This window comes from Drosophila melanogaster, chromosome 3L (genome assembly GCF_000001215.4).
Source record: "Drosophila melanogaster chromosome 3L".
In the NCBI taxonomy this organism is placed as follows: domain Eukaryota; kingdom Metazoa; phylum Arthropoda; class Insecta; order Diptera; family Drosophilidae; genus Drosophila; species Drosophila melanogaster.
In genome coordinates this window covers 22,222,677-22,241,353 of record NT_037436.4, presented here as the reverse complement: position 1 = coordinate 22,241,353, position 18,677 = coordinate 22,222,677, and the positions used below count along the sequence as shown (strand labels likewise).

General features: G+C 45.7%; 1 protein-coding gene and 1 long non-coding RNA gene across 3 annotated transcripts in view; one reads left to right on the top strand and one right to left on the bottom strand.

The window, feature by feature from the left end:
* Window positions 1-18,677, bottom strand: part of olf413 — a 111,613-nt gene that overhangs the window by 6,349 nt on the left and 86,587 nt on the right. For both annotated transcript variants that reach the window (NM_001275275.1, NM_168948.5), the window contains exons 6-10: window positions 17,507-17,702; window positions 12,188-12,357; window positions 11,932-12,094; window positions 9,995-10,130; window positions 2,019-2,187 (exon numbers count right to left, since the gene is read on the bottom strand). In NM_001275275.1, coding sequence (NP_001262204.1) covers window positions 2,019-2,187; window positions 9,995-10,130; window positions 11,932-12,094; window positions 12,188-12,357; window positions 17,507-17,702 — 834 coding nt within the window. The remainder of the gene's footprint in view (window positions 1-2,018; window positions 2,188-9,994; window positions 10,131-11,931; window positions 12,095-12,187; window positions 12,358-17,506; window positions 17,703-18,677) is intronic.
* lncRNA:CR45035 (long non-coding RNA:CR45035) lies at window positions 15,476-15,834 on the top strand. The gene is made up of 2 exons (NR_125040.1): window positions 15,476-15,581; window positions 15,639-15,834. It is a non-coding gene; the product is annotated as a long non-coding RNA:CR45035 (long non-coding RNA).

Genomic DNA, 18,677 nt, shown 5'->3' with positions numbered 1-18,677 from the left:
CACATCCACATCAAAGTCCACCTGCGGGTAGGTGTGGAGGTGTGTGTTGGAGAAGCGTTCGCCTTGTTGCCACCACCGACAGACATTTTAATTTTAATTGAAAAGGAATGTGTGTTTGTTTGTTTCCATGGCCATTCAGGTTGAAAAGCATAAAATGTGCAATTTTGTGTTATGCATAAATTTGAGGCTTTAATAGCTCGCTCTGGTCTCAATTCCTGACTGCCCCAAAGCTAGGCCATAGCTTTTCCCGTGTCTGTGTGCAGAGATTGACATGCTAATTAGGTTGGCCTGCTTTGGCTTTGGCCTTTTTGTGGGCTCCGCTTTGCCGGCTTTGAAAGCCAAAGCTGCCCAAAAAAGTGCGCTACCATATTTAATGTTATGCTAATTAACTCGACCCAAAAAGAGGACTTTGTATTAAGGAGTAGGTGCAAAAGTCTTGATTGCGCTGTGTGCAGAGCAAGCAGCTCCGGTCATAACGCAATATCAATCATCCAGTTTTAAGGGCATTTCCCAGTTGGTTAAGCTTCCGGAATTTATCGGACTGAATCCCCTTGCTCACTGAGCCCCATCACCTCGAGATCTTTTTGTGTGCGGGAACTAGGCCTTCCGATTCACCGAACCCTGGGGATCTGGGAGCTTTGTGAAAACTAATCACAGTCTTCTTTTGCTCCTTTGTCACCTTTTTGCCGCTGTATATTTTCCGCTACATTAAACTGCCGTTCACCTCTTGCCCAAGCACACACTATTGGTTTTTTTTTGTTTGCTTCTCTGCTAATTTGGGCGCTTGGAGGGCTTTTACAAATTCGATGGGCCTGTCCGTCAAGTGGGAAGTCAGTGGAGATGCCTCCGGCTGAGTTCTTCAATGAATTATTGACTAAAGGACAGCGGCAAAAAATGGCGGAGACCTAGCTGAACCGAGCTGAAACGGCCAACAATATTTAACGCAATAGCACGGAAAATCGATGGCAATTCAAGCGTTGATAATTTTGCTCCAGAGCCTCAGTCGGAGTCGGAGCCGGAGGCGAAAACACAAAGTGGACGCCTGGCCAAGGCGGTGGCATTAAAATGGCAACAATTCCCAACTTAAGCAATTTCCCACAATTTCCACAGTGCAAAGTATTAAAGGCCGAGCCAGCAAAGCGGAGAAAGAGAATGCGAGAGAATCATGCTCATATGGGAGCATTCAGTCAGTTGGTCTAAACCATTTTGGACGTGAATTAGGGCCAGCTGGTTGGGAGTCGTCCGCCGGCTTGGTCCTGTTCCGGCTCGCCTCACTGTGTGACCCATTAGAATGATCGTTGTCGAAGTGGTACGTGTGTTGGCCTGATATATGTGACTTGGTCTACGAAAAGGGAAGCCCACCATCCACTTCCACTTCCACCATGCACTATCCACTCCATACTCCATGCTCAATACTACATACTCTAGACAGCCGTAAAGTGGCGCCTAACAAACTCGAACGAACGCTGCCCATGGCCGCAATGCAATTGATTGCACTTTATAACGTGCGGTTTCCGGTAGACATTACCCGCATTTTGCCCCAACCGGTGGATGTGGGGATGTGGGGATGTGGGAGCGTGGGGCCGTGGGTTGGCCCTAATGTCTTTTCTGCTTTAACTCTGCTGCTGTACCACGCCGCTCACCCCGCCCAATGAATAAATGAGCACTTGTCTGGGTCCTGCTGCTGTGTGTGTGTTGGTGTGGGAGTGGGTGGAGCCATCAAATGGCAGCAAGAAAAATTATCCCAGATATTGTCTAGCAATTTAGCTGATTAAGCTGATGGATGTAAAGCAGCAGGACGAGCGAAATGCTCCCTGCGATTAGGGCGAATGGCGAAGTAAGAAGGACGAGATTGAGATGCCCAGATAGATAAAAAGGGTTAATGCGATTTCAACTGTGACAAAGCGGACGGGGACAATCCCCATCTTGGCAGTCGTTGGTAGAAAAGTAGAGCACTCCATCTTCAGACCATCGCCGATATCATCGGGCATTAATCGAAAAGTCTGGCTTTAACTTACCGGCACCACATGATTCTTGGCCCCCCAGCAAATGGGCTTGAAGCTGCCCTTGCGTGTGGCCTCCTGGAATTCGCCAAATTGATTCTCCCAGTCGTAGGATATCAGACGTGCCTCCAGTGTCATTCCGGCCAATTCGGGCGGCGATGATATAAGCACGGGGTTCGAGTCGCTGCAAGATAAAACATAAAATATAAGATACAGAGCGTTAGAGGGCGAGGACGCTAAATAACATTATTAACTTTATTATTATTGTCAACTTTGATTAGGACTTAAAATTTATTGCACTCACAAGGCGAAGTGAGTGCCGCACCACGAAAAGGCGCTTTGCCAGCAGATTTTCAACTTTTACCCCAGAATCAAGAGGGTGTGATGTGATGGGGCGTGGGTGGGGCAAGCCTGATCCCCGGCTGGTGGATTCCCTGCGCTCGGTAATTCCTGGCAGATTTACGCTCGAATTTTCATCAGCGAGGCGCGCGCCCAACAAAAACTTGAGCTAATTAATCTTTTAGATTTTCATTTGTGACGCGTCAAATACGTTGTTACAATTTCGGTCTGCCAAAGCGAAATAAAAACCGCACACGAACAGACGCAGGGAGCTCGAGGGTAAGAAAAACCTAACAAATGGGCCAAAAGTGTAAAACCTCAGCGCCAGGCAATCAGTGGCGTAGTTCGGGGTTGCAGAACGGAAAACCCCGACCGGAAGAGTCGAGGGAGATGACTAATGGATTGGCTCATGGAAGTCATTTCTGTGGCTCTGTTTGTTTGCTGATTATTCAATTGTGTCAATCCCGCTGCTCGGGGCCTTTCTCCTATAACAAATATGTATAATTTGGCTTTTTAATTTGATTTCTGTTTTTACTTAGGCATGTCCATTTATCACTTTTCAAAGACTGCAAGGCAAAAGGCTTTTTTAGAGTCCGACTCGCACCGATTTATTGTCATTAGTTTCCGTCAGATTGCTGAGATTTGCAAAAAAAATGGCGAAAAAATTTGGAAAGTTCAAAAACGAAATCGAACACATTGATAAATTGTGGTGGAGTCTAAAACCTGGGAAAACTTAAAAAAATACTTCCACTTTAGCTTCTGCTCGATTAGAAGATAATCCTACATGGCTTATTATTTAAGATAATTTTTATTATAATTCGCTCTGCTAGAGTTGTGGATTAATGGATTTAATGTGTTGCCCCCTTTTAGAAGATAATCTATACCCGTTGCACCCCTTTTTGTTCACTACACCACTGGCTCGAATGTTGTGCAATATAAATTCCTTCTATATATTCATCTCATCTCATTCATTCCCTCCATTCATTCATTCATTTCGCTTCGTTTCGTTTCGTTTGGTTGGCTCAGATCCGTCTGCCCCCTCGACATGTCCGTCCGCCCTTACAATTAGGCTAATTAATTAATTTTTGTTCTTTGCCGGGCATTGCGAAAAATGTTGCTTTAATTTCATAGAGCCCACACACATAGCGAGTGAGCGAGACGGTGGGAGAGAGAGAGGGAGAAGGAGCGAGAAACGCACATTTTCTTTGTGCTATCCTGCGAGTTGTTTTTGGCGGCTGGCAGAATCCTTTGGAAGCCGCAAACAAATCTCTTTTAATTAATTTATGATTCCACTCAATCCGCATCGAGGGTTGCGTCTGCGAAAGCCCTCTCCGATGGGAGAAAGGTGCCCGTGGTGGCAGGAAGGGCCGCAGCGGCAGCAGTGGCAGGGGGTGGCGAGCAATTCTGCGAGGTGGAGAGGTTGGGGGTGGAGAAGGCGGTAATGCCGCTGCAACAGCCGCAACAATTTGCGGTTGGAAACACGAAAAATATTAATGTCTGCGGATTGATTGCAAAACCTCCCCTCTCGCCAGCATCCTCTAATGGCGCTGGCCACTTGTGCGAGTCCTCCCGCATGTCCGTGTCTGTGCGGTCCGGATCCATGTCCTGCGTCCCGCCATAATAATAATATAAAATAATATATGGGACGGGCCGACTCCGTGCATCTGTTTTGCGGCAGTGCAGTACATTTACAGAAATTTACTATCATTTCTGATTTGATAATGGGTACTCTGCATGGCACAATGCAATTTAGATGCAAGCATGTACCATTTTAACTCAACGTCCTAACAGTCCTAATATCCCTCCTCTTCTTAAATGTATAAATAGGCACGACTGCGTTCTGAAAACTTCTAGCCGTGTATTTGTAGTGCATCTCCCTTTTACATTTGGTGTTTGCGGTTCATTGGATGGATGTGGCGGGGTGGTGAGGTGTGGGAGGGATGTTAGAGGCGGGGCCCAAGGTTCGCCTGCTAATATATCCGGCCTTCATGACCGTAACCGAAGCCGCCGTGACCTCCCACATACATATAATAAATATAAATGCAGTGGAAACGCACACAGATGTCGGTAATGTAAAAACGGGATAACATCCTAGAGAGGATGATGCCCGGCCCACCACTCAGCACTCGCCACTCGAACGCCCCGTTGTGCGGCATCAATCGACGGCGTTTTAGCCTTATCGCCATTGACTTCATTGGCACTCAGTATAATTAAAATGATGGCCCAGCAGCAACAGGATTGCAGCCAACTAGCCGGCAGCAACATTCGGCTGGACAAAGGATCCGGGATTCCGGGGATCCCAGTGGGTTTGGGCTTGGGCTTGGGGAGTCAATGGTTTGGCATTGTTGATTATAAAATCCAATGGCACATCGCAATGCCAGCCCCGAAACGCATTCCGAGCGGAACCAGCTCTAGGCCACGGCCATGGACTCCAGCTCCATCCACTCCAGGTCCCGCTGCATTTCTGTACTTCTTGTGCCAATCCGCATGCACATCCATTGCAACTCCGGAGTGGGGCTCTGCAACTGCAACTGCAATGCGCTTTGCATTGGGTTTATTTATGTAGCGTTATGACGACGGCGCATTCCATACAACACAATGTTGGCGGCGGAGGGGGGGTGTGTGTGTGCGTGGCAAGTGTGCGCTGGTGTGCGTTTATGACCTCCTGTTCGTATGGGGGCGGAATTGCAGAATTCAATTTTGAAGTCGAATGCAATTGCAATTGGCATAACGACCAAATGACCGTTCTTGATGACAAATGAAAACTAAAGTGGGCGGCGTTAGGCGGTTTTGGAAAATGGGTACATGATCAATCTAGCTATTAGAATGTCAGAAAAGGCAAAGAATGCATACATACATATATCAAGGCAACTTTAAATTAAAGCTAAGTGATTTGGCCAAATGGGAACAGTCGGAATATAACAGTTTCTGGACATTTCAACTAGCTGTTTGTTATACTCGTACTAATAAAATGTCAAACATTTTCACAAGGATTTCAAAATAATTGGAAGAAAACTGGATCTGGCTACCTAGAAATAGCCTGACAAACATGGTTTTTTGGGTCCAAGACATTGCATTTTTAATTCAAACGCGACCTCTCTGATTAATTTTAGCTCCAAAGAAAGTGTAATAAAGGTACAAACTCCGTTCTAAGTATAAACAAGATTTCGTTCGCCGTGATATTAATTAACTCAGTAACTTTTCTCACGTCCCAATGGTTCGAGTTAACAAGATAAGGGAAGCAAGAGACTCGGATTCCGAGTATCCCGCAGGATAATTGCGATGAGGCGCGCAAGGAGTATCGATAACAAAGACGAACGCGGCCGGAAGCCGGAAAAACTCCGTGTGTGCAGCCAGTCATCCGATATGCAAAGATGAAGGCATGGCCAAGAAGGAAAAGTCATAAAGCAATAAAGGATATCATGAGCCTTAATGAGGCTCCCATTTGGGATGGGATACCGGGCACAAAGAGGATATCTATATCACTCAGCCCCAAACAATTAACGAAAGCTGCGACCCAGCGGCGAGTCAGGCACTATAAAATGAAGCCAATTTGCGTAGCTCAACAAACAGAAAACGCCAATAAACAAAGGCTGGCGCGGTGGGCAGGGAAAACAACCGCGAACGGGAGCCGAAGCGGGAGCAAAGTGGCAGTGGAAATGGAAATGGAAATGCACACAACTTGAATAATTACTTTGATTTTAATGCCGGCACCAGATCCAGGCCAGTGGTAAAGCAGACACAAACGCACGTACAATTAAAATTAATTTCGGTGGCCATGGCAAGTGCGTAAATTGTAAAAACCACTATCACATTATTTTTTCTGGTTTTCCCTTTTTCGCTTTTCCCGACGCGTTCCATTCGTTTCGAAAAGGCGCACCCGAAATGGTCATCGGGCAGCTCGGAAAAATCAGGCAGCAAAACCCCAAAACGTAAAACGAAAATTAAGCCAATAACGGGGCAATCGGGCTGGCATCGCATCGTAGTGATTCAGGAATCAGGCTCTGGCCAAAGGACTCCTGGAAGGGAATGAACCGTGTGCGAGTATGTGGTGACGAGAAGAGGACAGAAAGCAGCCCATTGGGCGCATGATCAATGGAGCTGCGCGATTTCGAAGATGCACGGTAAGGAACCGGTGAATGGTGAATTGTGTATATTTCTTTAAAATTTAAGTGCTACCTTATACTCGACTGAGAATAATCAAAATTAAATATATTTTGTAATATGCTTTCAGACTACGTCTCGTTTGAAACTGTAATTTCGAAAAAAAGAAAAGAACTATATATAACTCTCCGACAGAAAACTTCCATCCAACTACCAACCAACAGATTGGTTTCTCGCTGTGCCAGATGCATTCCCCAGCCAGTTGATGTCCTGTTGCCAGCTACTGCACTTCCTCTCAGTTGCCCCACAAGAAGAACTGAACACCACAGCACCACCCACCTACCACCTACCACCTATCACCTACCACCTTCCACCCGCCACCGCCCCCTCCTCGGATGCATTGTGTGCTTTATGTCCTTGGGCCCTGACGCACGCTAACGACTTCAATGAGTTTTGCATGATGATGACGACAACGAGGACAACGTGGTCCAGCCTTCTGATAACTCCGCCACCCTTCCGCACCCACTCAATTCCACCCGCACCGCCGCTCTGGGCAGAGCTTCATCATCACCACTCCGGTTATATTGTGTCGCATCTCGCTCCGACGGAGACTATGGTATGTGTGTGTGTTGGTCAATTCGGCCACAGTTGAAGTGCAAACAATTTTGGAAGCCCCTTTGATACACTCGCCGAAAATCAGTGTGTATCAAATTAAATTGAATTTCAACCACAATAAGTATACCGGCTTAGAGTCTATTTCGAGAATGGGGTATGGGGATTGGGGCTGTCGGAGAAGGTTCTGATTGCGAGGATACCGGTTCGCATTTGCAAGTGGCTTATAATTACATTAGTTGCAGACCAATTGAGCCTCAATTTGGCCGCCCGATGCTGCTGGCTATGACCTGTGTGCATCATTAGCTTATCATTCAGCGTGGCATGTCGAGTAGCAACGGGCCACCGGCTGTGTATGACCACTGTTGTGTGAACGAGGAGATAAAAAGCATCAATTTGCAGCAAGGATTTTTCCAATGTCTAGTTTTCTGTATTTTAAACAAATCGAATTGTTAAACTGTCCAATTATCTCCTGAATTTCCAATTCAAATTTAATGGCATACTGTTTGAGAAATTAAATGTTATCCTCCCCTCCGTACCTCCTGTTTAATTACCGCGTACGGGAATTTAAAAGGATTAACAAGTTGATAGTGCACAAGGGCAGCCCTCTAAACGAACCACATACGAGTGTACGCAGTTCCCATTCCCATGGCAAAGTGATGTTATTGTTTCGCATGTGCTCGCTTTCTATCATTGTTTAATTAAACCTGAAGCGTACAACATGCACTACCTGAGGGCATATTTAGACATAGAACAAATAGGAGCCGCAGTTCTCGCCGGTCCTCACTACCTTTCCACTCCACCACCCATTTAAAGTTGGGACTGGTGCAGTGCCATCACTCCTTGTGCCCCTTTCCCAGGCCCACCGATTTCACTCGCTTGTTGTCGTTCGAGCTTTCATTATGAATTTTAATCCGCATATCGCATTCGCACTTTCGGCTGCAGGAGCTTCAGACCCGTACCCCCGAACCCCGAGCTCCGATCCCAGATCAGATTCGAATTCAGGACCGGAGGAGGGACTCCTGCCCGTAGCCGGACATGAAGCGCTACAAAATTGCAGTGGCCATAATAACTGACCAACAACAATAATAAGAACAACAATGGCAACAATGTGATGAGCAGGGAGCAGGGAGCAGGGGGCATTGTATTAAACAAACAACAACAAGCGCGTGAAACAACAAGGCCAACAATAACACAGGCGGAGATGGCCTGAACCCGTACTTCTCCCGACTTCCGACTCCCGACTCCCTGATCCGGCCGTCCGTGGCAGTCCCATAACGACAGACAATTGCAAATGACTTTATCAATTCATGTCGATTTCGGGTACACGCAGTTCAGTTCAGATGTCGTCGGGCGGTCGGGTGGGGGATGCGATGTTTGGGTCCATGAAGTGGACATTGTCTGGACAAAAAGCCAGTGGATGCGCCATGGGCCTTCGCTCCGCAATCACTTACAACAAAAAGTTGTAAGCAAACAAAGCCGGTGGATGGTGGGTTCGATTGTGCGGGCTTAGTGCCGTGAAATGTGATGATGGGATGTGATAGGATCCGGGGCTAGGTGGTATCAAAGACACTAGTGTCTTTGGTGGTATATTGAATGTAGCCGCTGCTAACCCTTCGCTTCCATCTCGTCCGAAACCAATGAAGTCGCAACGGTCGTTTTTTATTCAAATGTAATCTTGGCCAGCCGAGTAACTCATTTACGTGGCCATGTCTTCCGCTCCTCACCTTTTTGGCCGCACCAACCGTAATCCATTTATGCCGTTTACTTTGATTTGCGGTGCTTCTCCGTCTCTCCGCACAGCGTAGAAAATTATCTTTGATTCGGCTTGATTCGATTCGATTCGATTCGAAGTGATTAATAGGGCGTGCCAAGTCCTTGCCCCGACCCTCGCTTAATTTCGACTAATTTTCAGCGCACGCTTTAATACAATATTTATGGTGCCGGACTGATTTATCCCAGACCGATGTGGCTGCACTGCCGCAACCATTGAAGAGTCAAGTGGTGGGTGGTGAACGATGGGGGTTAAAGGACCCTGAATGGACCCCGAGTGACGAGGGGGTGTGATGGCTGGTCGGATGCCAAGACTCCAGTTCGCTGTTTATTTACCACTTGACGGTAATAGAAATCAATATTTTCTAAATAAAAGCGAGGTCCCTTCTCCGCAGCGATGTCGTGGCGTGGGCTGCTGCTGTCTCGTAATTTATTTTTCCACATTCACAATTCTCAATTAGAGCAGAGCCGGGTGCAGTGCTCAGTTCATTTTCCGATTGTTTGTTAGGCAAATACTTCAGAACTGAGAATACCGGAGTGCGGCGACGAGGAGCTCCGACCTCCTGTTCCCACTGGCACTTCCTATCCTGACTCTCTGCGTTCGTTAGGTGATTTGGTTATGCAACAACATCATTAAATCACCAATTACTTTAGTCAACAGAGGAATAAACCGAATTTCCTTATACACAAGCCGGGTCCCGACAACGTCGAGTGGGTGGAATGAAGATAACGGGTCGAGGAATAGGCGAAGAGGTAAGGACGAGTTTTGGAAAGCTACAATGGATCCAAATTGAATGTGAATAGCGGGTAAATTGATTGGGAGAGGACCCTAACTACTCCATCTTTGCGGTCAATTATAATATAATATATATGTATATATATGTTATATATATATATACATATATAGTATTTATTTATGGTTAATATCCCTTAAAAAGTTTCCATCTCTGTGCCTCCGATTAAGTTCTCAGTAAGCCCCGGCATAATTAAATCCATTTCTCTTTGAAATATTCACGGCCTCCATGAAACATACTCTTATTCGGAATGTGTCAATATTCATTAGCCCAGGATCGGCATCCGAGCCCGGAACTCGACCACCCAGCATTGTCGATGCACTTCTGATAGGGCAGGAAGAGGGAAATAAGGGAAAATATGTTACTTACGTTGCCAGTTGCTCGATACCAAGCGAGTGCAACACTGTGGGCAGACTCGGCAGTGAGTGACACGTTGTCAGTTTCTTCTGGCGTGGATAGTAGAGTGTCAGCACCGTGCAGCTTTCTTCCTTCATGGTAAGTCCACCTGTGCGGGTGGAGTGGAGAGGAGAAACGAGAGATGGGAGTCAGACGAACGGCATAAGAAATGCAGCTGTGAAAAAACAAAAAACAAAAGCGGCGTATCCCCGAGCCCATGCCCATACCCAATTCCCGTAGAATGCAGGAAGTGTCAACTGGACTGGGGGACAATATCCTGGCTGGCTGGCTGGCCCCATACAGTTCTGGAGTTTCTGCGAGTCCCTTCGGCTCAAGCCGGCTTGGCTGGCTGGCAACAAAGGACGAAATTAAGCGGCCGTTGCAGTTGGCAGCACAGTGAAACAGCCAAGGCGCCATCATAATAATATTGCAGAATGGAGACAGCCTTGATGCTGACGGCTTGGAACGAGGCAAAACTGAACCCAACAGAATAGAACAGGAGAGTCGCCCATTTGCTGCCTGGCTTTATTTGAGCAACGCTTCAGATGGGCAACGCTTTATTTTTCCGGGCGCACGCCTCACTGACTTGCTCACTGTGCTCACTGGCGGATCTATCTGGTTCTGTTTCATTCTGCTCGGTGCTGCATCGTTACGGTTGTCTATTAAGACTCTCTATTGAGAGTTGTCACCCGTCTAGCAAATCCCCACTCTCCAGGCACCGCTTCTCATTCTGCTTCCTTTCCGCCACCCGAGTCGTATAGATTGTGTTTGAATTTGTGCAAGCAAGCAAGAAAGTCAAATTTACGTTAGGTGCTGTTATTTCTTTCAACTCTACGGAGAAATTAATGGAGCTGCAGTGCAGTGCCTGGTATATGCCTCACTGGCAGGAGTTCTGTAAGACGGGACTTTATTTATATCATACTACTGTATGAAAACACTTTTATAAACAAAATCATAAGGACATCTTGTAAAAATCTAGTTACAGGCTAAATGTTTTCATTAATATTATCTATCCCTGTGAAGCCCCACAAAGCCCTTGCCCTTGTCCACATAAATTGCTCAGATATTTTTTACTCTATCGCCTACCTATGCGCTTCTCATTGAATTGAATCCCTGTTGCTGCACCATGCACTTCTTTATCCTTAAAAATCAGTTCTTTCCATTATCGTTGTCTGTTGTGTCAGCTTCACATTTTGCCATCTTCCAGTATTCCAATCTCATTAATAACAACCTCGATCCAGACCCCAGCTTGCCATTGTACCGCATTGTCCATTTCGTTTGAGTCCTGAGCAGCTGTCACACCAGGAGCGGAGCAGAGCAAGACCAAGACAACTCCCACTACAACACCTGGAAGGCAACCCATCCCATTCTATCCCATCCCATCCCATTCCAATTCACACCGTGGCTAAGTGAAATGTTTCACTGTCTTGGTTTATGTATTTTACAATGACGTGGCTGCTCTGTCTTCGCCGGCAGGATCCACCTACTCCCCCTCTCGATGAGAGTGGCCGGCGCCTTTGTCTTGCGCCTTCGTGTGCAACGGTTCGCCCTGGTATCCAGCTATCCTGCTATCCGTCCCCCCAGACCGCCGCCTGTCGCATATCGTTTGGCTGATTTAAATGTGTCATAACGACGATTGCTCACCGTTGCCACTGCCTGTTTACACAACTCCCTCTGCCCACACTGTTTACACTCCAGCGCCATCGGCACTTTTATAGAACATTTTCGCTCACGACAATGCTGGGACTTCGTCCTCGCCTTTTACAATTTCCTGTATACTGAATACTGAATCCTGCCTTTTTTGCAATCTTTATGGCTGTTTGGGCCGGGGCACGCTTTCTTCGGTGCAGGGCTACTCTGTATGTGCACACAAGTACACGTATACTCGTATATACTCCCCGAGCACTTACCCAGGGTAATTGCCTTTCGTGACGAACTGTCATAAATGCATTCGGCGATGAGTCTATCCCCGGGCATGGAATGCACCGATTGTGGCAAACGTCGAAAGTCCTGATAGGCAACATCTATATTGCTGTCGTGTGCAATTGGCGGCAGCTCCTCGGTTTGTCGTATCTGAAAACGGGGTTAGGAGCAGAAGTTAGCTCATTAGCATGGCGCTTCGGGTACCCCAGTATGTCAGGGATATAGAAATCCAAGGGCACTCACCTGGCGTAATTTGACCTCCTTGCCGATCTGGTGGGTGCGCATCATCACCGCGAATATGTTGATGCCCTGCTGGGGGAAGGCGTAGCCGGTGCAGTCCTCGATACACTGACCCTCGGAAACGACCCGCTTCTGGCCCGGCGGGATAATGTGTCGCCAATTGGGGTCCATTCCTGCAAAGAGAGTTGCGTTCAGTTGAGTTGGGCTGGCTTCAAAACGTTTCAGTGCTTTTAATTAACGGTTCCACGTGGTTCGAGTGAGGAGGTGCCGCTAAAAGCTGCCGTGGTTAACGACGGATCCCGTTCCGCCCGTGAAAGCGGAATGTGGAAACCCCAACCTTGTTATCATCGCTCATCAGTGTCTCTCCATCGCCCACAGCCATCCGCCTGCACTCGACACTCTATTTAACTTTGAACGCTGATTTTTTAATTCGATTTGGCGCAGAACGTGTAATTACATTTTAATTGCTGCTTTTGATGTTTTAACAACTTTGTCAATGCAGCTCTCAGCTGCCGTCAGCTAACCCCCACCCATCCACCCACATATCAATTAGGGGACAGCTCTTTATTTCCAAGAGATTCTTCACAAATCAAATTCTGAATTTTACATATTTTGGGGGCTCGCTTCTGGCCCCACGTTGTTGGCTCAATTAGTTAAATGTTGTGGAATATTGTTCATACACACGATTCTCACTCCCCTCTTCTACTCCCCGATCCCAGATCCCAGTTCCGATGCTCCCCACACTCAATTAGGGCCGCGTGTCGCCAGCCGTGGAGAAAAAATATTTGAAATTCATGTGCTACATATAAATTTGCGCTCCTTCTGCCGACTGTTTGGCATTTCAATGGCTGTGCGTGGGAGGCGGGGTTGTATTGTAGTATGCCAATCAAAATACTCGCGGGAAATACTTGGCATTGCTGGAGGAGCCCATTTCTGAATTCAGCTGGCAATTGATTTCCATTTTTGTGTTTCGCGGTGCTCTCATATTGTGTCGGCCTCGTAAATCTGGGCTTAAATGTTGTTTAAATCCTTTAGCGATTACAACGAAACGTCTAGAACTTTAAATGTGTTTAAAGGGCTGAGATCACTGAGACTCGGACGCCTATTGTTTTTGGCAGGCAGGCTTTCACCAATTTCGCTTGTATGGGAAACTAATTAAGGAGCTACAGCCATTTTGTTATTGAATATGGCGATTTACGTTACGATTAGTTCCCAATTGCATTTATTATTTTTTCATTGCATCCTGCATTTGTGATTACCACTTCGACGCAGGTGCTGCTTCCCCATGCCTCTGACCTACTTTCGTTCCACTCTTTTTCCCGCTCTGGCTCATCCGCTTTAATCTCAGCGAACATACGTAAAAATATTAACTTTAAAACCCTTTGCATAAAATATCCATTTTGCTGGCCGATATGTGCGCCTTTTTCCAATTTAACAACCTCAACGGGCAGAATATGGCGTAATGAATTGAATTTTACGCCCGTTGCTACGCAGTTGGGAATGCCGACTATAGTACATATATATGTACCTATATCCATAACTATATGCATGCTCTACGAGTATGTATGGGAATATGAATATATGTAAATTTGCTTTGCATATTTGCCGGCGAGATTATTTCTATTAATTTTCATAGTCGCCACCGAATAAGGGAATCAATTTTCAATTACCGAAAAAATGGTTTAACTATGCCGCGATGGCTTTAAAAACTTTTCACCCAGTTCGACCAACCTAGCTCCTATTTTTTGGTCATTTAACAAAGTGTCATGCGACTGAAATCAATCAATCGACTAGTGGAGTGAGCAAGGGGCGAGGGGAATGCGCGTGTCAGGACTTTATGATACTAAAATTCTCTATCATCAATTTAATTGAAAGTTGCGATTCATGCGAGCGATGAGCTGTCGTTTAAGAAGTTTGAGGGAGCTCCTTTTCGGAGCTCGCTAGCATGAAAGTCGGCAAAAGTTTTGCGGCCATCCTTTAATTGATTTCCATTAACTTTCAATTCGATCAGTCCATTTGAATATTATCAAAGTCGGCGGAGAGCTCTCGCTGTGAAATGGCTGGCCATGGCCATGGGAGTTTCCAATTCGTTTGGATTCATTTCATTTCGTTTCATTTCGATTTCATTGCCGTCTCTATTCCTCTCAATGCGACTCTGCAAATTTCCATTCATTAAATCAAAATTCAATATTGGCCATGCGAAGCATGATGAAATTCGCCGGCATGGCCCAAAAGCGAGGGGGGAGGGGCGATTGGCTCTATTTCTATTTGATTTGGACCAAAAGCGCGGCGGGGACAAGCTCGCTCGCAATTCATAACTACACATATTTTTCAAATCGATATTTAACGCTGCCATCCAATGCAGTTGGCGGGGTTTTCGGCAGTTGCATGTTGACAGCCAGCACACGGTGAATGGCAAATGGCAATGGCAGAATGCAAAAATGTCCGATTGCAACTTTTCTAATTATTTTAAATGGCAATTTGTGTCAAAGCGTCAGCTTACTCACTTTATGTCCCAAAAAGAGGGAACGATTTGATTAGCGTCCATGGGAGACACTGATACCGGCCATATATTTGTATATTTTGACGCCGAAATTGCTGACTGAAACTCGGCTACGAAATCAAATTTGAAATAAACATTTTTGGGCCAGGTGAGCATTGTGGCAGCAGCTAAAATTTATTCCATGCTGTGTATTTTTCCGGAGTACTTAAATGCACTTGTATGTTTTGATTGAGAGATATCTATACCAGAATGTTCACTTGCATGTTCATCAAGTTCTTTAAATCATTTGGGTATATTATGTAGTTTTATTTATTAAATTAGTGATTTAGGAATCAAACGAAATGAATCGCACTCGCTTGCGTAATGAACTTTTGCTAGATATGTCAATTTGTAAAGACGACCGTATCGAAAATTTTCTTTCATTTCCCGCCTCCCTATGAGATCAATGGATGTTCACTCATTTCCTGATAAGCTTTGAGCTCCAGATTACAATCCCCGAGCAGGCTTAACATACCCAATCTCATTTGTTTCGCACCACCTTCCACCTTCCAGTTCCCATCTCCAAGGTGCTATAAAAATTCGCCAAGCCGCAACATTAATCACAGATTCGTTGCATACTCCAGGGCGCTATATCAATAACCAATTAAATTGAAATTAAATTTTACCACAGCCCGCGAGAGCGAGACGGGCGACTGGGGGAGAGGGACGGAAACAGACCGGAAACGTAGCAATTTCGTAGCTACTTATGCGTGTGGGACCCGATAGCTTTGGCTTTAGCTCCCCTCCGTAATTCAATTTATAGCAAACCAGGAGAAAATTGTAGCCAACATTTTATTTTTCGCTATGGCTTTCCTCATTATTTATTTATTGACTGGCAGCTGCGAATGTGTTTGTGTGCGTGGTATGCGTTAAATTCCAATTAAATATTTCAATGCCAAATGCCGTCCGCAGTCTGCAGCCCCTAAAGTCCTCAGAATCGGATCTTGGCATCCCGACGGAATTTTCCCTGGATTATACTGAATTGCTGCTTCTCTGTTTTCGGCTTTCCCAAATTGTATTTTTCTATCAAGATGTATTAATCCACTTCTCTCTCTGTTTTTCGCTGTGCTTCGGCGTTCTACTGCGGAAGTTTTGGCAACACCTACTCAAAACAAAAAAAAAAAAAAAAAAAAAAAAAACCGAAAAAATGGATGAAATGTAAGTAGTCGAAGTTCTACCAACCAAGCGCCCCGTTTCCCCCACTCCTCCTTTTATTTAGCGCTTGGGCCATGTCTTTTCTGTGCGGTTGGGGAAAAGTTATATTGGTTTGCGTGACTCTCAACAAAAGTGAAATAACAATTGCAGCAACAACAGCAAGGACTGGGAGGTGCCCAACTCCGGATTCCACCCACCGCAACCACCCAGAATGCCAAAAACAAACAGAAGAAACAGCCCAGCACGGGCAAAACGAAAAAATAGAAATAAATTCTAAAGTGAAATTAGTATTTTAGTTATCCTCTGCCTGCTCACGAACCACACAATAAGCCGTGTATACAGAAAAATTGAGTACCTGAAGAATTTTCAGGTGGATTGCTCGGGCCGTTTAGATTTGGATGCGCGGTGCAGCGGAGGGTGATTGAGAAGTACTCAAAAAGCGCTCAGGCGCTAGGTCCTGATAACTCGACATTACTTGTAAATTGCTGTTTTGTGGCTTTCTTTCAATCGACAGACGCTTTGTGAGTTATAAGTATAACGGATTAAGTATAGAAAACATGATAATTCGAGAGAAACTCAACGGAATTACAAGGAAAATGTGTTATCAATGAGGGGCTGGGAAATTGGCTAATAACTAGGTACGAAATAGGTAAATATGTAATACTTTCAGTAGCTTTGAAACAAAAGGTGATACATTTATCAATTAGCTGGTGGTCTTCATATTCATTTTTATTATAATTTGTATCTATTTTTGAATTAATTTCACTTAATTCGAATTATGAGTTCAACATGGACCATTAAGCTTTAGGACTATCTTTGTATCTACACAAGAAGCCCTCGTTGCAACTATCCACAATGAACTGTTACCGGCAGCACCTAACCTTTTGTTTTTTGAATTATTTAGTTGCTTGGCTAGGAAGTTTCAGCTTGCCACTTTTGTTTCGACTACAGACACATGCCAAGTCGTTCGAGTTGTTTGATTTGGATGCGTGTATGTCTGTGTCCAATAGACGGACGGCCAATTTAAAATGAAAATCTATTTGTGAGCGATTTGGAGCAGCTCAAATGAAAAAATGAAGAGCCTTGCCGTTGCCTGACAGGCCGGGTCGAATTAAAATTGTGACGATATAAACTTTCATGGTGGATAAAAGGTAGTTAAATTGCTGTCTGGCTGCTCCTTCCCGGGATTTATCTCTTTTGTTTGTTGTTCTGGCTGTTTTTGCAGACAGCCTGTGCACATACACAGATACAAACGCCCACAAACACCCAAGCGCAACTAAACCGCATTTGGACAAGCTGGGCAAAGTCATAAGCTTTTGTTTTACTAGCCCCACCAATGCGGTTAGACCTGCCATTCCACACCCATCGTGGCGCTCCAGTCCACTCGGCAATCTCATAAATTGCATGACATGAGTTGCATACGCGCTCACACACATACACATACTATACAGATATAGAAAGTCCTGTCGCATAAAATATACAAAGGGCACCAGCTGCTCTCCCACTCGCACCCGCTGGTCCGCCTAGCTGCAATTTATATATCCACACATACATATATGCATATGGCCAACCCCTTTGGTTGGTGATGGATAGAGAGAGGGCTGTGGGGATATGGGGATACTTACCGATTGACAGTGTGCCAGCATCGTTAGGTCGCAGGACGTGCGTAAAGTAGATTTTCAAACCCGAATTATCCGCCATTTGTCTGGCGTGCAATTGGGCAAAGTCGGGCTTCAAATTGTTGTAATGGGTCTCCATTAAATAATATTTCGCCTGCCGCGACTCGATCGGGTAGCCGGCCTCATGTGGATAAGTAAAGCCCTGCGAAAAGAAAGCCCAAAAATGACAGCAAACAGCGGAAAAATGGGATACAATGGATGGGCTGGGTTGGGTAAGATTGGATTGGGTTGGGTTGCGTTGGTTTGGGGGAATACGAGTACGTTGAGTGTTTGTAGTTATACTCGCACATGAGTGTATATGTATATATGTAAGTTGAGGGAGGAACTGGACTGGGCTGCCCTGAACGGAAGTGGATGCCATGGCCATGTGCAATTTAAATGCAGCCATCGGAGGAGTCCTTGCCCGGCGTCCACCTCCCCAGCTATCCGCACCCCGCGACTTGCCATCTCGTCCATTGCCATTCAATTGCAATGCACAGCGCCCCTGGCGGACAGCAGCCGAAACATGCCACTGCATTATGGCGCTCTTCTGATAAAATTATAAAAACCCTGCCCTGCGTCGTCTGAGCTGCTCAAAAAAACAAAAACACCAGTCAGGCGGAGGGGTCAGGGGCCAATAGGGCCAAGGTATTCATTTTTCGATATACTCTGCGAGCATGGGGAATATGCACTCGCCGAAGGAGCAAGTGTAAGGATCACGTTTCACGGATCTGTCTTGGTTGTAAATTTGATTTTACTATTGTATAATCAGATTTTATTGGCTGTATAGCGATCTTATCCTTGTGGCGTATGCATTTCAAAACTAGAGGTCAAAACTAGAGGTCAGACTTGAAAATTCTTATTTTTATGTTATGATAAGCACGGATGGTACGGATAACTTAGGGTAACAAAGTGTTCGTCTGGGCTCATTTGCCATGGCTTCTCTGACGCTTTTTTCGTGTTGAAAGGAGGCATTTGCGAAGGTTGAATTAATATTGCATGGTTATGGTTATGACGAAAATGGTCGAGGGTATTGGGTCTCGGGGCATCGGGGTTAGGGGCGTTAGGTTTGAGGGCATGAGTTGCACTGGGGGTATCGGGGCGGGAGATTCTGATTCCGTTCTCGGATGCTTATGCT